This window comes from Anas platyrhynchos, chromosome 5 (assembly GCF_047663525.1).
Source record: "Anas platyrhynchos isolate ZD024472 breed Pekin duck chromosome 5, IASCAAS_PekinDuck_T2T, whole genome shotgun sequence".
NCBI classification, from domain to species: Eukaryota; Metazoa; Chordata; class Aves; order Anseriformes; family Anatidae; genus Anas; species Anas platyrhynchos.
In genome coordinates, this window is record NC_092591.1 from 54,079,876 (window position 1) to 54,102,692 (window position 22,817).

At 64.5% G+C, this 22,817-nt stretch overlaps 2 protein-coding genes across 10 annotated transcripts; one reads left to right on the forward strand and one right to left on the reverse strand.

Moving 5' to 3' along the window:
- The first annotated feature begins 632 nt into the window (after positions 1-632).
- On the forward strand, positions 633-17,398 carry CTNND1 (catenin delta 1). 9 transcript variants are annotated; one of them, XM_038180663.2, is made up of 21 exons: positions 633-792; positions 5,521-5,640; positions 6,154-6,452; positions 7,209-7,280; positions 7,538-7,696; positions 7,836-8,383; positions 10,015-10,478; positions 10,581-10,764; positions 11,014-11,131; positions 11,550-11,703; positions 12,092-12,109; positions 12,356-12,424; positions 13,204-13,331; positions 13,498-13,648; positions 13,886-14,078; positions 14,198-14,312; positions 14,706-14,793; positions 15,063-15,110; positions 15,218-15,315; positions 15,425-15,499; positions 15,694-17,398. In XM_038180663.2, exons 3-21 carry the CDS (start codon positions 6,258-6,260, stop codon positions 15,703-15,705), a joined length of 2,889 nt encoding a protein of 962 aa, XP_038036591.1. In that variant the 5' UTR covers positions 633-792; positions 5,521-5,640; positions 6,154-6,257; the 3' UTR covers positions 15,706-17,398. The 9 variants fall into 9 exon arrangements, with proteins under 9 accessions (XP_038036591.1, XP_038036592.1, XP_038036593.1 ...); XM_038180664.2 differs by having other exon boundaries at positions 15,697-17,398; XM_038180665.2 differs by having other exon boundaries at positions 15,428-15,499.
- Positions 17,399-18,192: 794 nt separating this feature from the next.
- LPXN (leupaxin) lies at positions 18,193-21,574 on the reverse strand. Its single transcript, XM_027458142.3, has 9 exons — positions 21,076-21,574; positions 20,303-20,451; positions 20,112-20,167; positions 19,675-19,780; positions 19,444-19,599; positions 19,195-19,368; positions 19,035-19,116; positions 18,740-18,888; positions 18,193-18,654 (listed from the first exon to the last, which is right to left on the reverse strand). The coding sequence occupies exons 1-9, from the start codon at positions 21,086-21,088 to the stop codon at positions 18,388-18,390; spliced, it is 1,152 nt and encodes a 383-aa protein (XP_027313943.2). The 5' UTR covers positions 21,089-21,574; the 3' UTR covers positions 18,193-18,387.
- Between the last annotated feature and the right edge of the window lie 1,243 nt (positions 21,575-22,817).

A 22,817-nucleotide genomic window follows, 5' to 3' on the forward strand; every position in this document is an offset into this window, starting at 1 on the left:
AGAGCCCCAACCCTTGCAAACCCCACTCCTCCAAGCCCCCCAACTCTTGAAGACCCCACCCCTCAAAAACATCCACCCCTTGATGACCCCCACCCCTTGAAGACCGCCACCCCTGAACACCTCACCCCTTGACGACCCCCAACCCTTGCAAACCCCACTCCTTGAAGCCCCCCAACCCTTGAAGACCCCATGCCTTGAAGACCCACTCCTCAAAAACCTCCACCCCTTGAAGCCCTCCACCCTTTGACAACCCCCACCCCTTGAAGACCCCACTCCTTGGAGACCCCACTCCTTGAAGACCCCCACCCCTTGAGGACCCCCACCCCTTGAGGACCCCCACCCCTTGAAGCCCTCCCCTCCCCGAAGCCCCTCACCCCCTGCACCCCCCCTCGCCATGCCCCATTAGCGCAGGCCGCCCCCATCCCCCCCATCCCCTCCCTGGGCACCCCCAGCCCCGGTGCCCCCCCCAGCCCCCCCCTCCCCTTAGCCCCGCCCCCTCCCCATTAGCCCCGCCCCCTCGCCCCCTTAGCCCCGCCCCCTCCCCTCCGCCCCTCACCCCTGCAGCAACGCCCTCCGCCATTGGCTCGCGGGGCCGTGACGTCACGAGGGGGCGTGTCCATCGGCGCCCCGCCCCCCGCCCCGCCGCAGCACCTTCCATTTTAGGTGCGGGAGCGGCGGCGGGCGCACGGCGGGGAGGCCCTGCGCGGCCCGGCCCGCTCCGCACCGCTCCCCAGCCGGATCCGGAGCCGCTCCGCTTCCCGGCACCAACCCCGCAGGAGCAGCCCGGCCGCGGTGAGTCCGAGCGGGCCCCTCCGTTCCCTTCCCTCCCCCCCTGCGCCTTTGTTCCGCCGGGGCAAGTGCGCGGGGTGGGGCCCCGGCAGTGCGAGGAGCCCCGCTGGGGGCTGACCACGGGGAAATTGGGTTTGGGGGGGCGGCTCCGCTATGCCCCCGGGGTGCCCAGGAGCCCTGGGGGGTGGGAGCAGGGCTGGGGGGGCGGGGGGGGTTAGGGCTGCCCCCAAAATGCTGCCCTGGGGGTGGGGGGGCTGGCAGCGTGTGGATCCCTGGGTCTCGCTCCTGGGGGCTGTGCTGGTTTATTTTGGCAGAGCTTTGGGGTCCTGCTGTGGGACCCCGACCCCCAGCAGAGGGGTGTGGGCTCAGCGGGATGCCTGCTGCACCCCTCCTGCTGGGGGTTGCCCCAACACCTCAAAAAACCCAACAAACACCCTCAAAGCCCTTCTCCCCCCACCCGGCTGGACGTGGCCGGGACGCTGTTGCATGCCAGTGGCCGTCCTGCGTGATGCGGAGCCTTCCTGGAAGGGGGGGGAGGATGAGAGAGAGAGAGCGCTTCCTCGGGGGCTGCGCAGGGCTGAGCCACCGCCTGCTGGCCGTGACGCCGGGCACACGGCCCCGGCTCAGCAGCCCTCGAGGTCAGCCTAGAGACCTCGAGGCAGAGGTGAGGGGTGCGGCTGGTCACCACCTCCAGATTTTGGTGTCGGCTTCTCCAGGCAGCCTGCTGGTTCTCGTGACCTTAGGGTGCTGCTCCAGTTCCTTGTTTTCCCTTCTCAGCACCCCCTTGTAGTCATCCCTGGCTGTTTGGGGTGTTCCTGAGGGGTGTGTGGCGCTCCCAGCCTCGCCCCCCACACCCAGATCCCCATATTGCTGCTGCCCTCGCCCATCATCATCATCCCTGATGGCCAGAAGCAGCACTGGGGCTGTTCGGGGATCCTAAAAGCATCAAGGTGCTGCCTGGCCGTGGTGCCAACTCCAAACCTCAGGGTGACCGAGGGCAGCGTGTGCCACGGGGCTCGGCGGGCGGAGGAAGCTGTCCCCTGGCACGGAGCGCAGGAACGCGGCTCCACACGAGGCTGCCGGAGAAGGGCCGGGTTTACAGCCCGCAGAACAAAGTCCCGGACTTCCCCGAGGTGGCCGCCACCTCCCGCTGGCTCTGCTGCCCCCACCGAGGCCGTTTTGGGGCCGCCGGGCTCGGCGCCGTCTCCTCGGAGGCCGGGGGCTCCCGGCAGCGGGCCGATGACTGGCGCTGGCTCATGAGCGTGTCTGGCTCCTCCGCGTCTCGTGGCTGTTGCTAATCCGCCCGCCTTTCCACCCAAAATAGCCGCTCGCATTGTCTCGCCCGCTGCCACCACGTATCCGAGGGACTGAGCTCCGTCCCGTCCCCATACCCCAACTATGGGATCAGGAGTTCCTTCTCCTGCTTTCCCCACCTCTGGGGAGGGGGAAGCGCAGCCAGGTCCGGGTTTGGGGTCAGAGCCCCACGGGGCTGAGTCAGGAGCGGGGTGCCAGGCGTGGCGTGGCCATGGGGCAGCCGTCAGCCCGCTGCGGGGCTCCCCCAGGGCACGAGCCCGCCCTGGCTGCCGCCGTTCCTGCGGGGCGTTGGCCCCAAAGGCTGCTCAAAGTTCACCCCCTGCCCGGCCCAGGAGCCTGGAGGACACAGCCCTCCTCCTCCCGGCTGCTGGGGGCGGTTTGTAGGAGCTCAACAGCACTGATTTGTGTGTTTTTTCCCCTATTTTCACACCGTGATCCCGCCGAGAAGCCCTCCCAGTGCCGTCCCAGCGCGGCTGACTGCCGGGACCAGTTTTTGGGAGCGGTGAGGGCGGGTGGCCGGGCTGCGTGCCGCCGGCAGGCCCCCGGCCCCGTGGAGCAGCGCGGCACGGAGCAGCAGGGCGCATTCTTGGGAGCGTGTCGCTGCTTGCCGGGCCTGCCTCGCTGCACGCTGCCCCCGGGATCCTCGGCCTGCTGCTCTGCGGGGTGAGCACGGTTCAGTTTGTCCCCACGGGATGTCCCTCGTCCCAGGGCGTGCTGCCACCACGGATGAGCCCAAGACGGTGCCGTGCCCCTCCTGGGTGCCTGCCTGCGTGCGGGGCGGAGGCGGCGGGGAGCGGCCCTTGGCAGGACGCGGTGTTTAGCAGCTCACGGGAAAGGGAAGCCGTGGCGTCACCTCTGGCTGACCAGGAAACGCCGCCTTCCTGCCCTGCGCTCCCCCTCGGTGGTGGGATGGGGGGGGTGGGCTCACCCCCAGCCTGCTCACCCAGCCCCGCACCCCGGCTGGGGCTGGAGGGGGTCCCTATGGGGGATTTGTGCTCCTGCCCCCTTCCGCTGCCCTGTTTTCTTGGTGATTTTGGTGCTCCCCTTGGCACAGGCTGGTGGTTTTGGCACTGTGTGTGCCGGTGAGGTGGTGCCGTGCCCTCCTAGTGCGTGGTGCTGCCCGGGTGATTCCCCCCCGGGTTAATTCGAGTCCCTTTTTCCCCTGGGCAGCCCTGGGGCAGTGCTGAGCAGCCTGCGGGCAGCACCAGCCCCTCAGGGCAGCCCCAACCCCTCGGGGACACGGCTGCAGGTGCCAGGAGAGGAAATGAGCTCAGGTGGCTGTGCCGGGAAGGGGGAAGCGCGAGGGCCACGACACGGGGAGGGGCGAGACCCGCATTGTCCCGCTGCGTGTCCCAGTGATTTCACCCAGGGGGACTTTGCTCCCTGAGCCCCACGGCCCGGCCCTTATCTCCTCGCCGCCAGCCTGCTGTTTGCTTTTCCTGCTGGGGGAAGCCAGGCGGCCGCCTGGGAACCCGCAGCCTGGCTGCTGGTGCCAGCGGGGCGCAGCACACGGGGATCGGGGGCATCCCATAGCCACACGGAGCTGTGGGGCGGCCCCGTGATGCCCCCCAGCTCCTCGGGGGGCCGCAGCCCCGCTGTCCGCCGGAGCTCGGCCTGTCCCAGGAATGCTCTGGCCCCGTTCCCGGGCTGTCGGCGCTGGGGGTTTGTTTGTTTGCCGTGCCCCCGAGCTCTGCCGCTACCGTGACAGGAAGCCTGGAGGCCGGGGGGAGGGAGGGGAGGGGAAGGGAAGGGGAGGGGGGGCCGGCTGGGGATGTGCCTGCGAAATCAATCCCTTTGTCCCCGCGCCGCGCTCAGCTGCGGGTTCCCACAGCCGGGAGACGAGGAGGAGAGAAGAGGAGAGAGGAGGAGAGAGCCGCCTTTGTGCTGCCCCCCCCCCAGCACCCCACAGCCACGCTGCTGGCACCCACGGGGGGCACGGGCACCCCCAGCAGGGCGATTCGGGGTGCTGCTGCTGGGAAGGAGAGGGGCCGAGGGCACGGGGCTGTCCCTGTGGGGTATTTCCCCAGGGGCAGCCCCCACAATCCTGACACCGCAGCTCCCGAGCCCCCCGGGAGGGTCTCCCAGCCCCGTCCCCAATCCCAATGATCCCAATCGCCCGGCTGGGGGGAGCCGGGGCTGCTTCCTCCCCGCGGCCCCACCCTGCCTCTTATCTCTCCCTCCTTATCCTGCCTTGGCCGCCGGCCCTTTCCCTTATAGGGCCTGCTGCTGCGCCTCTGCTCGCATCTGGGCAGGTAACTCCCTCTCTGCTCTCTCCCTCCCTCCCTCCCCAGGCAGATTTGGGTGCCCCGACCCAGGAGCAGGGCCAGGCCTCGCGCCCCGCTGCCGGTCAGACCAGTTGCACGCGACAGAGGGAGGAGAGCAGCGGGGAGACAGCCCGGGGCGGCCGCTCCTTGCGGGGTTTTTTCCCCCCCTCCTCGCTCCCAGCCGTCTCCCCGCGGCTCTGTGGGGCAGGGTGGGTCCGTGCGGCGCCCGGGGCGGTGGCTGACCCGCCTGGCAGGAGCTGGTTCTGCCTGGCCAAAGTCCCCTCTGCTTCCTCCCTGCTTTTGGGGACGGCCCCTAAATGGGATCCCCAGGGGTCCTGCACCAAAAGGAGCCCTGTGGGTGCTCTCAGGGCACCTGGCGGTGGCAGCTTTGGGGTCGGTGCCGTGCTGCTCCCTGTGCCCATGTCTCTGAGGTTGTGTTTTTTTTTGTTTTGAGCCCAGCCAGCTGAAATATTTTTGGGTTTTTAAGTAACGGGTGTGCCGGCGAGCGCCTGTCCCATGATGAAAAGCCTTCCTTGCAGCCAGCCTCCGAGCTGGCTTTGGAGGACAGCCCCACAATTTTATCTTTGGGTGTTTGTGGGGGGAAAAGGAGAGCTGGGGGGCGAGGGACCGGGGCTGTCCCTTCCCCCCCGGCCGTTGTGCCGCGCTCCCTGTGGAAGGGACAGGAAGGAAACCTCGCAGGGCTGCTCCGGGCCCTTATCTGGGGCCCTGAATAGCCCCACAAATCCCATTGTTGGCGGCCCCACAACGCCTGGAGGTGCGGGATGGGGCAGGGAAACCCTCGCCCGCCTCTGGGGCTGCTGGTTTGGGGTCCTGCACCCCCGGGGGGGCTGTGGGGGGCAGCGATCCCCGTCCCCTGGGCTTTGGGGTGCTGCCTGTGTGCGAGGGAGGGTGGGCAGAGCCGCAGCGGGGCTGGAGACCGTGGGAAAGCCGTTCCTGCGCCGGCTGCCTGGCTCGGACGAGTCCCCACACGCCTGCCGTGCCTGCGTGGCTTTGGGAAAGCTCCTGTGGGCCTGCCGGGCCCAGCACCCACCCCACAGAGCAGGAGGGAGGGGGAGAGGAGCCCCCAGCCCCTGCCTGGCGCCCGGAGCCCCCCTCCCCATGCGGTGACCCCGTTGTCCTGCTGTCCCCGCAGCTCTCCCCCCTGCTGCTTCCTCCCCGTGGTGGCTGGGCTCTCTCTGCCATGGCTCTCTGCGCCTAGACCCGGCTGTCCCGCTGCCTTTGCCAATCACACCCGAGCTTCCTCCTCCGACAGGTCTGTATGGAACAAATTCGCCTCTCTCTCCTCTCTCTCTCTCTGTCTCTCTGCCCAAATCCCGTTGATTGTGGTCTGTCTGCACGCTCACTGCCCTCCCCCGGCACGGGGTGGCGGAGGGGGCCCCAGATTGTTGGCCCCAGGTTTGGGAGCCCTGCTGGGGACCTGGGGGGTGGCAGGGGCTTGGCAGCTCTCACGGGGGTTTATAGGGTCCCCTGCAGCCCTGTGGGAAGGAGAAACCCCAACAAGTCGTGGCCTTCCCAAACCCGTGATGGGAGAAGGGCTGCCTGACCCCAACACCTCACTCATTCCCCAAGCTTAACACTGGGCAAGGGGTGGCCAAGCCCTGCCTGGGGCCGTGCTCTTTGGGGTCCCTCTCCCTACCCAGCAGCGGGGCGGGATGGGGCGTTACTGCCATCAATCATATTTTCCCCTGTTCTCACCAGCTGCCTTAATAAAATCAGTCTCTCCTGCCCTCTCTTCTCTCCTCCTCTCCCCCCAAATCACGCACAGCGAGGAGCGGGGCTCCCCTCCCTGCCGGCTCCCCCCCCTTTTTTTTTTTTTTTTCCTCCCCGCGTCCTCGCCCCCTCCCTGCCCGCCCTGGGCTCCCGGCACCCATGGACGACTCGGAAGTGGAGTCGACCGCCAGCATCCTTGCCTCCGTCAAGGAGCAGGAGGCGCAGTTTGAGAAGCTGACGCGGGCGCTGGAGGAGGAGCGGCGCCACGTCTCGGCCCAGCTGGAGCGAGTCCGGGTCTCCCCGCAGGACGCCAGCCCGGGTTTGGCCAACGGCACGCTCACCCGGCGGCACCAGGTAACAAAAAACCTCGCTGGGGGCAGCCCCAGAGCCCCCCCAGCCACCTCGAGAGGAGGGCAGCCCCCACCTGGCTCTCTCCACGGGGCGTGAGGATGATTTGTGGTGCTGCACGTGGCTGGGAACGAGTGATTAGGGTTGTGCAGACACAGCTGGGCGAACGGTGTCTTTTTGGGGACGTGGAGCTGGCCTGGAGGGTCTCGCAGCGGGTCGGCTCGGGTTTTGGTGTCTCTTTGAGCGTTGAAGGCTGGATGTGGTCAGAACCTGGGCGTCTGCCCCTCTTGGCTCCTTGGAAGGAGGTTGTTGTAGGGCTGCGTGGCCGCGGCGAGGTCCTGGGAGCTCGGTGTTCGTGCCTGCAGGAGCTGAATGAGGGCTGGGGGAGGCCTCTTCTCCGCAGGGCTTGAAATGTGTATTAATCCACCTCGGCTGGAGAGCTCTGTCCTCTTCTTCTCCTGTTTTGGGGTGTTCTCAGCGGGCTGTGCGTGGTGCCGTGCGGGAGCAAACCCTCTCCAGAGAGGGTGCTGGGTGCTGCACCGTGCTCTTGAGGGCAGTGCTCGTGGCACGGGGGCTGCTGGAGGCCAGGAGGTGTCTGCACAACGCCCTCAGACACACGGCCTGGTTTTGGGGTGGTCGCGGGGGCTCGCCGTGCTCCTCTCTTGGCAGTGACGCATGGGGTGGGAGCAGGAGGCGGAAAGAGAGGATATTTGGGGTCCGGGCGGCTGGGTAACTGGCCTGCCCTCGCCCTGTGCCTTTCAGAACGGCCGCTTCCTGGGCGATGCTGACCTGGAAAGGCAGAAGTTCCCAGATCTGAAGCTGAACGGCCCACAGGTGAGGGGAAAGCTCTGGTTTTGGGCAGCCCCCGTGTGGGTGGGGGCATTGGGGTGCTGGAGCAGGGCTGGCGGTGTCCCACACCCAGCTGGGAGAGCGAAAACATCGGGTTTGAAGGCAGCCACACTGGCCTGAATGGGTTTGGGGCGGGTTTTGGTTGGTGTGCAAGGGGATTTGGGAGTTCCCTGATGGGTCAGGTGTCCCAGGGAGGCTCGTGCCTGGTGCTGGGGTCTGACCCCGTGCCCCTGTCCCCGCAGGACCACAGCCACCTCTTGTACAGCACAATCCCCAGGATGCAGGACCCGGGCCAGATCGTAGAGGAGACCTACACCATGGAGGAGGACCCCGAAGGAGCCATGTCCGTGGTGTCGGTGGAGACCTCGGACGACGGCACCACCCGGCGCACCGAGACCACGGTAGGGTCCTGGGTGGGTCGGGGTCCTTTTGGGGTGGTCGACTGCCACCCCGCTGCTCCTCAACAGGAGGATTCCATGGGTTTTTGGGGCCGTGGTGCGGGACAGGCCCCCCTCACGCTCCCTCCACCCATCCCTCCAGGTGAAGAAAGTGGTGAAGACGGTGACCACGCGGACGGTGCAGCAGGTCCCGCTGGGCCCCGACGGGCTGCCCTTGGAAACCTCCCCGGTGGGCGGCGGCGGCAGCGGCTACGTGCAGACGATGGACAGGAATTTCCGCAAGAACGGCACCGGCGGCCCTGGCGCCTACCTGGGCCAGCCGGGCACGGCCACGCTGCCCCGCAACTACCACTACCCCGACGGCTACGGCCGCCCCTACGACGACGGCGGCGCCTACCCGGGCAGCGAGCACAGCTACGGCAGCCTGTCCCGCGTCACCCGCATCGACGAGCGCTACCGCCCCTCCGCCGACGCCTACCGGGCCCCCAGCCGGCAGGATATCTACGGCCCCCAGCCCCAGGTGCGTGTCGGGGGCAGCAACATGGACCTCAACCACTTCCACCCCGAGCCCTACGGGCTGGAGGACGACCAGCGCAGCGTGGGCTTCGACGACGTGGACTACGGGCTGATGTCGGACTACGGCACGGCCAGGAGGGCGGGCACCCCGTCCGATCCCCGGCGTCGGCTCAGGTATTGGGGCGCTGCGTGCGTGGTGGGGGGGCTCCCCGGGGTCTCTTTTCCTCCCGTTTGGGTTTCAGGGAGGTGCGCGGGGGCCACGCGGCGCGCTGAGTCAGGAGCAGGGCTCGTGCAGGAGAAAGCCTGCGCCCGCTTCTAATTGCCCGCTTAATTGGTGGTTAAAACTCCGGGCTAATTGAGCCGCTCGTCCTGCAGCGAGGAGTTCCGCGGGGCGGCTGGACGTAGCTCCGGGCCCTTCCCTCCCTGCTTCCCATCCCGCTGCCGTGGCGGCCCCAGACAGAGCCGGGTGTTGGGATGGGGCACTCACCCCCCACCCCATTTCACTTCTCTCACCCGTAACCGTGCCCGGTGCCCGTTTTGGGGCACAATCCCCGTTCTGGGAGCGGCGGCAGCGTTCCCACTGATCCATGAGCCCCGAGCCGCCCCGCAGGAGCGGTGCCGGGGCGATGGAGGCGCTGCGGCGCTCCCACAGGGTGGGGGAGGCTGCAAGACCTGTTCGGCAGTGGCAGCTCCTTTCGCCCTCGCTTTGTTTCGCTGGGGGGGGGGCGGCAGCGCTCCCAGCCTGCCTGCTGAGCTCAGCGGGGGCTTGGGGGGCTTGGGGTGCGCTGGGGGCGTCCTGCGGTGCCCCCATGGGCTCAGGGCTCGAAGCAGGCAGGGCTGGAGGCTGTGCGTACGGCTGGGTGCCGCAGGGGGGTAGGAGAGGCTGATGGCAGCCTCCCAGGGCGTGCTGGGGAGGGAGAGGAAGGGAGAGAGGAGGCGTTTGCCAGCCCCTGACAGATCCCTGGTCTCTCGAGGCGTGTCCCGTAAATCCCCGGCAGCCCGCGGTGACTCAAGGAGCAGCTTTGTCCTGCGGCCTGTGCCAGCATGAGCGCTGCTGCTGCCGCGGCGAGGAACCAGTCAGGGCGGTTGTGCTCGGGGCTTTATCTCCCCAGCCCGCCCCGCGCTGCCCCCGCTGACTCCAGCAGCCCGCGGAGAGCCAGCCATGGGAGCTGTGGGGCTGCCTGCTCGCCCTCCACCCCCAAAATCTGGCCATGTGCAGGCTCTTCCCTCCCTGTGAGCCGATACCGATGGCAGCGATCTCTGGAATCCTGTGGCTGTGGGTTGGGGTGCTGGCAGCTGGTTTGCTCCTGCCTTTCTTCCTAGAATCAGTAAGATTTGAGAAAATTGTGCAGGGAGTGCTTGGGGTGTGCAGTGCCCCCTCAGCACATGGGGGTGGCTGCGTGTCCCTGCAGCCTCTGCCTGCTGCTCCCAGCCCCGGTGGTTTTGGGGTGTGCCAAGCAGTCCGAGCCCAGCCCTGGTGAGGTTTTGCCCTCTAAAACAAGGGCAGAGGTTTGGTCAGGAGATGTGTGCCCACGGGTGCTGCGGGGCAGCTCGGATGATGGCACAGCAGGGGTGTAGATGGCACAGGACCGGGCTGGGTGCTCACGGTGCCCGCTGGTGTCGCCGCCTGGCTCGCAGCAGGCTGTGCTCGGGGTGCCCTGGAGGAGCTTTGGGGCGGTTTGCTCTCCCGGCAGCTCTGTTATGGGACTGATTTGCCCTCTAGTGGCCACAGGCCCGTGTTTGTTAGTCACCTGTGGTGCTGGGTGAGCCGCCCGGCCCTCAGCACGGGCTCTTCCCTCCGCCAGGAGCTACGAGGACATGCTGGTGGACGAAGTGGCTCCCGACCGGTACTACTGGGCCCCGCTGGCTCAGCACGAGCGGGGCAGCTTGGCCAGCCTGGACAGCCTGCGGAAAGGGGGCCCGGCCCCGGGCAGCTGGCGCCAGCCCGAGCTGCCGGAGGTGATCGCCATGCTGAGCTTCAGGCTGGACGCCGTCAAATCCAACGCCGCCGCCTACCTGCAGCACCTCTGCTACCGCAACGACAAGGTGAAGACCGAAGTGCGCAAGCTGAAGGGCATCCCGGTGCTGGTGGGGCTGCTGGACCACCCCAAGAAGGAGGTGCACTACGGAGCCTGCGGGGCGCTGAAGAACATCTCCTTCGGCAAGGACCAGGACAACAAGATCGCCATCAAGAACTGTGACGGGGTGCCGGCCCTCGTGCGCCTGCTGCGCAAGGCGCACGACATGGACCTGACGGAGGTCATCACAGGTAACGGGGAGGGGACGGGGTGGTTTGGAGGGTGAGGGGGGCACCAGGAAGGGTTTAAAACCCCCCGTGGTCTGACCGCAATTTTGGTGTGTGCTCCTGCAGGGACGCTGTGGAACCTGTCCTCGCACGACTCCATCAAGATGGCCATCGTGGACAACGCGCTGCACGCCCTGACCGACGAGGTGGTGATCCCCCGCTCGGGCTGGGAGCGGGAGCCCAACGAGGACTCGAAGCCCCGCCACATCGAGTGGGAGTCGGTGCTCACCAACACCGCCGGCTGCCTCAGGTACGTACGGGCTCCTGGAGGACAGCTGGTGCGGGCTGGGCTGCTGCCAGGCGCCTCCCCAGCAGTCCCACACGGCTAAATGGGAGCAGCCGTGCTCTCCGCAGAGGAGCTGCTCTCCTGGGACAGCTGCTGGTGCTGCAGCTCTTAATTTTGGGGGTGTTCCTCTCAGTGGAGAGAAGCCAGGGGGGTGTTGAGCTGTGCTGGGGGTGTGCTGCTCCTCTCCGGTGACGGATCTCTCCTGCCTGCCAGGAACGTGAGCTCTGAGAGGAGCGAAGCCCGGAGGAAGCTGCGGGAGTGCGACGGGCTGGTGGACGCCTTGATATACATCATCCAGGCCGAGATCGGCCAGAAGGACTTGGACAGCAAGGTGGGGGTGCCGCCGGGATCAGCGGGGCTGGTGTCCGCAGTGCTCTGCTGCTCAGGGTGGCTGAAGCTGGGTCCGTGCCTCCCAAGGAAGGATTTGGGGCAGGAATTAGACAGGACAAGCTGAAAAACAAACAGGCTCCAACCTTCCTGTGGTCTCTGCTTGGGAAGAGAGCCTGTGTGGGGTGTAATTGAATTTTTGTTGAGCCTTGCCTTGGACTGGTGTGTGGCAGAGAGCTTTTTGGCCCAGCAGGGTGTGAACTTCTTGTAGCAAGCAAGGACTGGCTGTGCCCCTCTTGGGCAGGGGCATGCAGCTGAAATGGAGCCGCGCATCTCTCTGGCCCCAGTTTGGGCAGCTCGGGGTTGTGACCGTGCACTGGGCACGTGCTGCTGTGGCTAAAGTTTCCTGTCTTCCTATCCAGCTGGTGGAGAACTGCGTGTGCCTGCTGAGGAACTTGTCCTACCAAGTCCACCGGGAGATCCCCCACGCCGAGCGCTACCAGGAGACGCCCCTGGTGCCCACCAACAACACCGGGCCCCACGCCGCAAGCTGCTTCGGTGCCAAGAAGGGCAAAGGTTGGTTGGGAGGTGGCATAATGGATCTGTTTCAGCTCCAGCGGGGCTCGAGGGTGGTCTGGGATCTCTGCGCTGCTCCTCTGGCATCTCTCGTGTGAAGGCTAAAGCGCGGCTTTCTCTGGAGGCGCGGTGGCTCCTTCCTCCCCTGGCTTTGGGAGCTGCAGCTCGGCTTGCCCGAAGCGTTTGGCCCAAGCTAACGGCGCCCTGGCGGGTTTCTGTGGTGGCGGGACGGTGGTGGATGGACCTCTGCTAACTCCACGCCTTCCCTTCTCTCCTGTGTCGCCCCTCCCCTTCGCTTTCTTGCCACACGATCTGCCCCATGACGCTGTCGGCACTCCTCTCCTCCTGCCTCCCCTCTCTCCTGTCCTCCTCTCCACCTCGCCAATAGACGAGTGGTTCTCCAGAGGTGAGTGTGCTCTCGGTTTTAATTTGTCCCTGGTTCCACTGGGTGCTTCTCCTGGCTCTTTGCCCCCCCTTCAGCTGGCCACGCGCTGCCTGCTCTGTGCCCAATGCCCTTGGTGGCCCCTCCTGGTACACGCTGCTAGCTTCAGCAGCTCGCCTCTGGGCTCGTTCTCGCAAAAAATGGCTAAAAGCTGTTGGGCTGACGTGGCTGGGAAGAGGTGTCTCATGCCCCTGTGCTTGCCCTTTGAAGGTAAAAAGCTCCCGGAAGACCCTGGTGCCGACACGGTGGATTTTCCCAAAAGAGCAACTCCAGCCAAAGGTACGTTGCCTGGCGTGTTGGTGCAGGGCTGGAGCACACAGAGCTGCTGCTCCCGAGCAGTTGGGGAAGGAGCAGTGTTGATTTCCCACTGAAGTGAACCTCTCGGATGGGCAGAGTGTGTCTGTGGATGCCCGCGTGCACTGGCTCTGAGGAGGCCTCTTGGTGTCGGTGGAGGTCAGGGCTGGCTTCTTGGGCTGTGCTCCTTGGGTTTTCCTGCTTCTTCTCTCCTGGGCGTGAAGGGCAGGCCAAAATGTCCTTTTGAAGCCAAAATGTCCTGCCTCAAGGAGTGTGAACGTGAGAAAGGGGCTTCGAGGGTTGCAGATCCCATCCGTTCCCTGGGCTGTTGGCCTAGGGCTTGAGCTCAGCTCCTCCTGCCGCAAACCCCCTGGGTTTCCTGGGGGTACCCTTGTGTCTCCAGGGAGGGTGAAGCTTCAGGCCAGAAGAATCACGAGGAAGCTTAGGGTGGAGTTGACCCTGTGGGTAGCTCCAGTAAGCCATGGTCGCTCCTTGGGCTGGGCTGGGGGAGGAACTGGCAGCCATCTGCTGGAAATCTGAGCAGCCACCCATGTTCTGGGGCTGGCATCATCCCTCCCCACAGCTGGAGAGACAGCATGGGTGTAAAACTTCCCAGTGGGATGGCAAATCTGGCTTCCTATGTGTAAATAGCAGCCCCACTGTGCAGTGAGGTTTTACCAGAGGTGATACAAACCCCTGAAGCAGCAGCCTGCTTGGTCTCAGAACCCTTCAGTGAGCCCTTGCCCCCCGCGTGTGTCCGGCAGGCTACGAGCTGCTGTTCCAGCCCGAGGTGGTGCGGATATACATCTCCCTGCTGAAGGAGAGCAAGACCCCAGCCATTCTGGAGGCGTCAGCGGGAGCAATCCAGAACCTGTGTGCTGGCAGCTGGACGGTGAGCACCTCAGGGAGCTGGGGGGGATGCGGGGAGCACCTGGCATGGCTGGGGGGGCTTGGTTTGGCTCCGGGGAGCAGCGAGCAGAGCTGGCAGCAGCCCCGGGAGCAGGGTGAGGCCGTGGGGGTGCCCGGGCTCACGCCGTGGTGCTGTGTTCCCCCCGCAGTACGGCCGGTACATCCGCTCGGCGCTGCGCCAGGAGAAGGGGCTCTCTGCCATCGCCGACCTCCTCGCCAACGACAGCGAGCGCGTGGTGAAGGCGGCGTCCGGAGCCCTGCGCAACCTGGCCGTGGACGCGAGGAACAAGGAGCTGATCGGTGAGGGCTGCGGGGAGCCCCTGCCCCCCCCAAATCCATCTGGCTCCTCGGGCAGGAGCTCCCTCTGGTTGGGGTGGCTGAGGGGGTGCGTGGGTGCAGTGGTTGCCCCATCTTGGGTTGTGGCTCCTCTTCAGGTTGCTCCAGAGCATCAAAATTCATTCCTGACTCTTCTTTGGGGACTTTTCCCTCGTTATCCTTTTTCTTGCTTCCTTACACACGGTTATGTCCCCTTCCCAGGCAAACACGCGATCCCCAGCCTAGTGAAGAACCTGCCTGGAGGCCAGCAGACCCCAGCCAAAAACCTCTCGGAGGACACGGTGGTGTCCATCCTCAACACCATCAACGAGGTCATCGCGGAGAACCTGGAGGCTGCCAAGAAGCTGCGGGAAACGCAGGGCATCGAGAAGTTGGTGCTGATCAACAAAACTGGGTAAGGCTCCGCTCAGAGGGCGGCATGGGGGCAGAGAGGGGCTCCTCCAGGGGCCTCGAGGCCGGGGCTGTTCCAACATCGTGTTCTCTGCCAACATCTCCTCCTCTGCCTCTTCCCAGGAACCGCTCGGAGAGGGAGGTCCGAGCAGCTGCCCTGGTCCTGCAGACGGTTTGGGGCTACAAGGAGCTGCGGAAGCCCCTGGAGAAGGAAGGTTGGAAGAAGTCAGATTTCCAGGTATGGGGTTCAGTGGGGGAAGTGCTGTGTTAGTGGGTAGAGCAGGGTCCTGCAGCAGGGGGAAGGGGGTTGCTGGAGCTCTGCAAGACTCGGTTGCAGCTCCCGCCTTGCTGGTGGGACTGGAGACCCTCGAAGGTGTCCCCTATTTCTTTGGGGTGGGGGAGAACACTCTTACAGAGGGTTAAGGTCTGCCAGGAGGGGAGTCTGCACCACCTCTGGTGTCCAGTTTCTTTCCCAAAAGCCACAAAAGTGCTGTGGGTGCACCCTCGGGTTGCTTCAGGCCCCTTGCTCGAGGGCTGTGGGAGGGCAGCATGGTTGGGGCTGGTGGTGTAGGGGCTGTGGGGTGGGGGTACGTGCTGGGGAAGGACGAGCAGTCACTGTCTGGTGCTCCAGGTGAACCTGAACAGCGCCTCTCGGACCCAAGGGGGCAACTCGTTCGATGACAGCACCCTGCCTCTCATCGACAGAAACCAAAAAACAGGTAGGGGCACCTCTGGCACCTGGCCCTGTTGCCAGCCACCTCGTCATTCCCCAGCCGGGCCGTGTTCCCTACCTGCTCCTCACCCCAGGTTCCTTGGGAGCTCGCCCAAGGCCGTTGGTTCGGGCTTTAAGTTGTTTCTCAGGGCTGGAAACGGTGCTTGGGGTGTTCGTGTAGGCCCTTCAGCATCCCTGCTGAGCAGTGCTGAGGCCACAGCTGGGTTTGGGCTGCTCCAGGGGCTGTGCCTGATTTGCTTTTTCCCCCCCTTTTAGACAAGAAATCCTCGCGGGAGGAGATCCAGATGAGCAACATGGGACCAGGTAGGGAAGGGGCTGGGTTGGGGCGTCCGGTTTCCCTGGCGTTTGGGGGGAAAACCTCATCCCATGGGGAGGGGGCTGCTCCCTGACCTTCCCCTGTGCCGCTGCAGACAATTACTCCACGCTGAACGAGATGGAGCACAGCAGGACGCTGGACAGACCCGGCGACCTCGGGGACACGGAGCCAGTGAAGGCGGCGCCGCTGATGGTGAGCAGCTCCTCTCTTGGGGCAGGGGTCGGCACGCCGCGAGGAGGGGGAGCTGGGCCCCCGTGACTAACCCTGCCCGCTGCCCCCTACTAACCCCGTGTGTCTGCAGCAGGACGAGGGGCAGGAGCCGCAGCCTGAGGCAGAGGAGGCGGAGGAGGATGCCCCTGTGCCTTGCCCCGTGTCGGTATGTCCCGCGGTGCCCTGCCCAATCTGAAGTGGTGCTGGCGGATCCTGCTGTGTGCTCCCAGGGGTGCTTTGCCCGGCCAAATCCTGCTCTGATTGCTGCTGCTCCATCCCTCGGGGCCACCGACACCTCTCCGCCGTCACCCCGTCACTGTGCTAACATCTCTCCCTTTTTTCTTCTCTCTCTCCCCACAGCAGAAGATCTAGCTGCCATCCCTGCCTCCGTTCACTTTGGGTTGATAATATATTATATATATATAAATATATAACTTCGTGGTGGATTGGACTGATTTTTTTTTTTACCTTTTTATTTTTGCTGGACTGTTTGTGCCAACTAGCCAGCCAAATGCCTGGGCCCGCTCCCGCCAGGGGCAGCCCAGGCCACTCTGCCTCCTCTGGGCAGCTGTACCTCCCTCTTCGGGGACGACTTCACCAAGAACTCTTCCTCCCTGGCCTTCGCCGCCACCTTCCTCTGGAGAACCGACCCCAAACCCTCCGCCTGCCCGTCGGGACCGCCCGGCGCCGATGCTGCAAAGACTCCAGCCTTCTGTCTTCACCAGGAGCTGCCTTCTCCTCCCACACCTCCCCTCTGCTCGCAGTCGACTGCAGGGACGGGGCCGGAGGCCTCGCCACCTCCTCCTGTTGCCTATAGGATATATTTTTTTGGGGGATGGCTCCGCAGTTCATGCTGTGCGGACAACTGGAGCATCCCTCCCCGCTGGTGGTGGGGCTGGAGTCCGAAGGAGGCTGGAGGCACGGGGCTGCGAGGCGAAGAAGAAACAGCAATAACTTTTTTTTTCCCTGCTTTGTTCTTGTTAGGAGGCTTCGGGGGTGTGGGGAGAAGGAGTTGAGTCGGGGAGGGGTCTGGACGGGCCCCCTGTGCCAGGAGGGACCCTGAGGTGCGAAGAAGGCTGGTGTAGGGGGAGCGGGACGGGCTTCCCCGTCCTGAGGGCGATCCCCCCGGGGGAAGGAAGGCCGGAGGAGACGCGGCAGGGCTTTTTGGGGCGAGGTTTCTTCGGGAACTGGCTGAAGTAGCGGAGTGCTGTGCGCCGGGCCCTGCCGCCGGGCTGCCAGGGGGCGAGCAGCGGGGCCGGCCACGACCCCCCCTGCACCCCGGGTGCCCGCGGCAGCGCCCCACAGCCTCCCCTTGACATGTGCCTTTCTTTTGCCACTGTGAAATAGCTCTTTGAATTGTACTGCCCGGCTTGGCTGGGGCGAGGGGGGATTTGCTGGGCTGCTGGGGGGGCTGAGCTCCCGCCGGGAGCCTCAGCTGGCCGCGGCCGTGCTGGAAGCCCAGATTTTGGGAGCCCCAGGGGGAGCAGGGCTCTCCTCCATGCCCCCTCCCCTGGAGGACAGGCTGGGCTGGGGGCGTGCAGCCTTGTCCTCTGCGCTGTGGTGGGGGGGGGGCTGTGACTATCTTTTTTTGTTTTTTGGGGGTGAAGCGGGGAGGCCGAGGCTCCCTGTGCAACTGGACGCCTCCTTGCAGGGCTAGGAACTGGATGCGGAGCCCTCCCCAGGCTGCAGCTCACCCCGTGTGCCTCCCCCCAGCCCCAAACATCTCCCAGCCCCGGGGCCGAGCCCCCCTCCGGCTCCAGCCGCCCCTCACGTTGATTCAGTTCTGCTCGGGGGTCTAACTTCTCTTTTTTTTCCTTTTGACTACGTAAAACACTAATTCCTTTTAATTTTGTAATTTCAGATGAACCAAAAAAACCCCACCCAGTTCACAGCCCGGCTTCCCCCTTCCCTCCTCTCCCCCCGTGGGCAGGGGAGCTGGCTCCGGGGGGAGGGAGGAGGGGGGGCAGGAGCCACCCTGCTGTTCCCTGTCTGATTCCTGTGCACACTCTTATAACGCTTTTCAAACAAGATGATTTTTTTATATAAATAAAGTTTTTAAAGCGTGGCTGCTGCTTTTCGTGTCTTTTTACAGATTTCTTTGCCAATAACCCATTTATTTCCTCCCCTAGGGGCTGACCTCCCGGGCTGCGCCTTGCTCAGCTGTCTCAGCACTGATGCTGCTCTTGCAGCTGCCCCTGGGGCTGGCGGGATGCCTCCTCCTGGTTGTAAATCTACCGAAAAATGGCAAGAGAGGGGAGGAGCTGCGCTCCCGCGTCCCTAGAGCACGGGGCTTCCTGCTGCTCTGCCTTGCCCTCCTCCGTGCCGCAGCCCTGGCTTGTTGTTGTTTGCTTTTCACAAGTTCAGGAGTAACATAACGCAGAAATTGCTCTTTTATCTAGGGCCAAGAGCATCCCTTCAACAAAAACCACGCTTGCAGCCAGCTGGGCTGCAGGAGCAGACATCAGCATCGCTCCCTACCCCTTCTTGGGTAACAGCGAGCTCCTCTGCTCGTTGGCTTTGTCCTCGTGCGTGGCGTGAAGCTAAGCACAGGAAGGAAGGTGGGTTTGCAGAGCTGCCTTTCTGGAACCCCGTTTTCTGCCCCAGCCCTGTGTTTAGGGAAGCCGTGGCGCCCTCAGTAAGATTTTTTGCTGCGGCTTGGAGCAGCTCTTCCTGCCCTGTGGCTGGGCAGCAGTGGGATGGGGCTTGGTGCTGGTGGGTTTTTGCCTGGTACAGCACGGCTCCAGCTGCTCTGCGAGGGAAACTGGGTTGGAGAGGGGAAGAAGGGAGGTGGGGCAGAGCCCCGGGATGCAGTGGGGAGCACCTGTGTTGCTCTCACCCCCCAAAGCAAGCAGAACCAAAGCAGGGCCAGCTGTTTTATTGCTTCACAGAGGGGGTAACACCAGGGATATTGCTGGATGGGACGATCCGAGGGGTGTTGGGCTCAGCGGGGGCGATGCCAGGGATGGCGGTGGATTCCAATCTGTAGGGTTTGTGGCTCACCGGGGCGCTGCCCGTGCTGACGGGGGGCTAAGAGCGGGGAAAGGAAGGCGGGGCTCAGAGGAAGAGCTTGTCGTGGCAGGGCTGGCAGTACATCTTGTCGGCGTGCTCGCGGAAGGAGCCCTTGTGCAGCTGGCCCAGGCAGTAGGCGCAGATGAAGTGCTCGGGGTGGTACTTGCGGCCGGCGGCCGTCACGCAGCGGCCCGTCACGGGGCGCCCGCAGCCGTGGCACACGGTGCCCTGCCGCTGGTGGAAGTGGGTCTCGCAGTAGGGCCGGCCCTCCAGCTCGAAGAAGGAGCCGCTGGCAAAGCCGGTCAGGCAATCCTGGGGGGCGAGAAGGGGACAGAGCTGGTGCCGGCACGGCTTGGGGGATGCCCGCTCCCCTTCAGCCCAGCCCGACCCCACTCACCGCGCAGACGAAGCACTCGGGGTGCCAGACGCCCTGTAGGGCCGACAGGTAGTTGTCCGTCAGGGGCCGCTCACAGCCTTGGCACTTGGGGGCGAAGAGGGCTATGAAGTCCTGGCGGCAGTAGGGCTTCCCCTTCCGCTCGTGGAAACCTGCGGGGAGGGTGCCGGGATCAATTCCAGGGCTTGGGAGAGGGGCCAAGGGGTGCCCGGGGAAGGGGGCGAGCTGGGGAAAGGCCCCAAGCAGGGCTGGGATGGTGGCAGGGGGCTGGGAGCACCGCATCCCCTCCAGAACAAACCATCGTCCCCAAAAACCTTCCCGCAGTGGGTGCAGAAGAAGTGCTCAGGGTGCCAGGTCTGGTCCATGGCGGTGAGGACTTTCTGCGGGGAGAGGTGAAATGAGGCTCCGGGGTGAGGGGGTGTGCATGTAGGGGGGTTTTGGGGGAGGGGGGATCTTACCTCGCGGATGGGGCCGGCGCAGTAGGCACAGCGGGGGGAGAAAGCCTGGTGGTAATCCTCCTCGCAGTACGCCTGCCCCCCCCGCTCGAAGAAGGGCTGCCCCCCCAGCTCCTGCCCGCAGCGGGCGCAGGTGAAGTGCTCGGGGTGCCAGGCTTTGCCCAGGGCCGTCAGCACCTGCGGGGTGGGAGCAGGTGAGGGTGCCCCTTCCCGGGGGGGCCGTAGGGCTGGGGATGGGGCTTTGGGGCTCACCTTGCCCGCGATGGGCTTGCAGCAGGAGGCGCAGAGCCCGGTGGGGGTGGCGGTGATGCCCAGCTCCTGCAGGTCCCGCGTGAGGCCGCCCAGCATGTGGTCCAGGGAGGGTTCGGGACCCCCCGGTGCCCCCGCTCCCTGCCCCGTCGCTGCCAGCTGCCGGGATAAAGGGGGGTGAGGGACAGGTTCTGGGCTGCCCGTGTCCCTCTTGGTGCCAGGGGCAGGACTCACCTTGCTCTGCATCTGGCCCAGGTCGGCCAGGAGCTCATCCAGCTGCCGGGCGGCCGCCGTGGGGGTGGGCGAGGGGGGCAGCGGCTGTGGGGTCAGCGTGGGGCTGCTGCGGGTAGCACGGGGGGGGGGGGCTGCAGCTGCTGCTGGGGCTGGGGAGCACCAGGGACTATCCCTCCACCCCAACAGAGCTGCCCCTTTCCCCACAAGCAGTAAAGGACAGGTATGCTGATAGCTGGGACCGCTCCCAGGGTGAGGTGAGGAGCACATCCCTCACCCCACAGGACCCCTCCTCAACCCCCAGCCTCTCTCAGACCGTTTTCCACAAGGACCTGTTTGCTGTGGGAACACTGAGGCCACCAGGTGATGCTGGAAAGCTGATGCTGGAGCTAAGGAAGAGGTAACCCTGACAGCTTGGCCACCCTCTGGCTGTATTTTACCTGTACACAGTCTCCAAATCCTTGTGGGGAGGCTGAGCCCGGGGCGGCAGTTTCACCTGCGAGGACACATCCCTGCAGCTCAGCCCACAGGATGCCCCCTGGTGCCCCTCAGCACCTCGTGGGCACCACCATCGTGAGCTGAGCAGGATCTTGGGGGCTTTGGCCCACTTGTCAAGACCCCACAGCATTACCTTTGGGGGTGCTGGGGCATGTTTCTTCTGGCTGCAGTTGGCTGAGGGTCTGGCCGCGGCCGTGTCCTGCTGTGCGGAGCTCGGGGCCAGCAGCGTGTAGTCCATGGAGGCTGGCCGGGAGCTCTGCTCCAGCTCCGCCAGCAAAGCATCTGCAGGGGGAGGACAGAGCTGGGACCCCCACAGCCCCCCGGCACAAGGCTCATGCCGTGTCTGCCCCTGAGGGCTGAGGAGCAGAAGTGGCAGCGGGGTGTTTTCTGCCATCGCCCTTTCTCCTTTCCAGACGGATGCCAGGGCCCTGAGGGGCGGCAGGGGCCCTAAGCACCCTCACCCCACCGCCGCTCCCCCCCAAAACCACAGCCCCGTTTCTCAGATCAGCCCCTCCGCCGCTAAGGGAGGGCACAGCACTTTCTCTTTTCACTTTTCCCTTGCAGCAGGAGCTGGCTTTTCACACCCCACGTAGGGCGGCCGCTTCCCTGGCCCCATCTCCCCACCCAGGGCTGCCCCCTGGCCCCCTCGGATGCGGTGCTCTTCATCTTTGGGCGGTTTGTCCCCATTTTGTGGAGCTGTGCTTGCATCACCGCCGCTCACGCCAGAAGCCTATTTCCTGCCTCAAGGCTCTCCATTTTTGGCAAAGCGCTCGCTCAGACACCCAGCTTCATCCCCCAAGCTCCTCCACCGTCCCCTCTGCAGCATCCCCAAGAAGCCCCCGACCTCCTGGAGCTCCAACCCCGCTGCAAGCTCGGGATCAGGGCTCCCCGGTACCCAATGCTCACCCAAATCCTCCATCCTGCCTCCGCCGGGTCGCGCTGGTGGCAGGCTGAGCCCTGTGGGCTCTCGGTTCCGCTCCCCAACCCTGCCTCCGCCCCCGGGGTTTGGCTCTCGGGGTTTTTCCCTTGTGGGCTGTGTGACGGTGAGAGGTGGCAGACAGCACGCCCTGGGGCACGGGCAGCCAGAGAGACCCCATAATGGGGACAGTGAACGGCCAGTGGGGTGCTCGGGGGGCTCCTGGCTGGTGGAGTTGTCCTATAAAACAGATTTGGTGTCCTGCAGGGCTCATTGCCCTCCAGAAGCCACCTGGTGTGTGTGACAAGAGGTGGCATCGCCATGCAGAGAGCACCGAAGCGTGATGGAGACAGGCCCAAGGCTGATGCGGCTCCTCCAGCACAGCCCGGCCTTTTCAGGGGTGTTTCTCCGAGCTCAACTCCCAGCAGAGCCACCAGTGTTTCCACCAGAAGCCCTGATCACCAGTCTCAGCCATTTATCCACCACAGGGACGTTTCTGCCCCTTCTGAGCCCCGCTTCAGCCTCCGGGCTCCGCGGGCGGCCATTTCAGGTGCTGCCACAAGGCCTCGCGTGCAAGGAGGCGACAAGCCGTGGGTGTGCGCTGGCAGCCTGCCCGGCCCCGGAGAAGCAAGCTCAGCACCTCGCTGCTCAGCCTGGTCGGGCACAAAAACCCTTCCCTGCTGCATTTAGCCCCGCTGCCATCTGAAAAACGGGCTGCTGGTGGGACCAGCACCATCCCCTGGGGGCAGCACGGCCCCAGGAGCACCAAAATGTGCTTCTCTTTGGGCAGTGGGGCCAGATCTTCTTCCAGGTCCATCCTATCTCCACAGATAAGCTCACCCGCTGTGCCACGGGTGCTGCAGTGCCCTGCACAACCACGCTGACGTACCACCAGGGTGAAATGGGTTCAAATTGAGCCTTTTTGTACCAAGCTGGCACGCCATGGTTCATTTAATTACTGCCGCTCTCCAGAGTGGTGACAGCTCTTTTGTTGACTGCCCACAGTGGGGACATTCAGCCGGGCACTGTCCCCAGAACAGCCACGTGGGAAGCCAAACTGCAAGTCCCGTGACACCAGGAGCCAGCCGAGGGACGAGATGAGGCAGTGCTAGCTGGTGTCACTGCCTTGCTGCTTCTTAGGGCAGGACCATTGCATCAGACACTTCCCTTTCTGCAGATAACAGAATCTCTGTGGTAGATTTGATTTACTCCCCCCCCTTCCTCTGTGATGATTTAACCCCTAATGTAAGCATTGCAAACGAAGTTTTAAATTCGGATTCTAAACTTTCACGTTATGAAACTCAAGGCCAGGTGAGGCCGATGGCTGAGCTGCGTCCCGATGATCTGAGCTGTATTTCCATGCGGTGGTTTAGCCCAGACATTTTAATAAGAGTTGAGCAATCCCATGCCCTGCCTACGGAGGAGAAATTAAGCCACAGAGCGACTTGAGAATAACCACCCACAGCAAGACTCCCCGGTTTTAAATAAAACGGGTTTAATTTGAGAATAAATGGAAAGTCATTTCATGTCAGAAAGCATGGGCTAACTGCAGCAGAACAGCGACTTTGGAAGGTGATGTCAGTCAGGTTTTCAGCTAGACGGGTCCTTGGGGAGAGGAGGAATATTTTCACCCACTTACAATACAAACAGCAGCAGCAGACATTACTTAAATTCTTCCTGGGATTTTTCTCGAGGAGAGAAAGAAACTTTTTAACCGAAAGAACCCGAGCAG

Bases quoted from the DNA above. Each gene is read 5' to 3' on its own strand.
- CTNND1 (XM_072039120.1), top strand. From the start codon at position 6,258: ATGGACGACTCGGAAGTGGAGTCGACCGCCAGCATCCTTGCCTCCGTC. The intron at 12,425-13,203 runs GTACGTTGCCTG...TGTGTCCGGCAG, and splicing joins AAGAGCAACTCCAGCCAAAG to GCTACGAGCTGCTGTTCCAG. The intron at 14,313-14,705 runs GTATGGGGTTCA...CTGGTGCTCCAG, and splicing joins GGAAGAAGTCAGATTTCCAG to GTGAACCTGAACAGCGCCTC.
- LPXN (XM_027458142.3), bottom strand. The intron at 20,168-20,302 runs GTAATGCTGTGG...GTGTCCTCGCAG, and splicing joins ATGCCCCAGCACCCCCAAAG to GTGAAACTGCCGCCCCGGGC. The intron at 19,369-19,443 runs GTGAGCCCCAAA...CCCACCCCGCAG, and splicing joins GCAAGCCCATCGCGGGCAAG to GTGCTGACGGCCCTGGGCAA.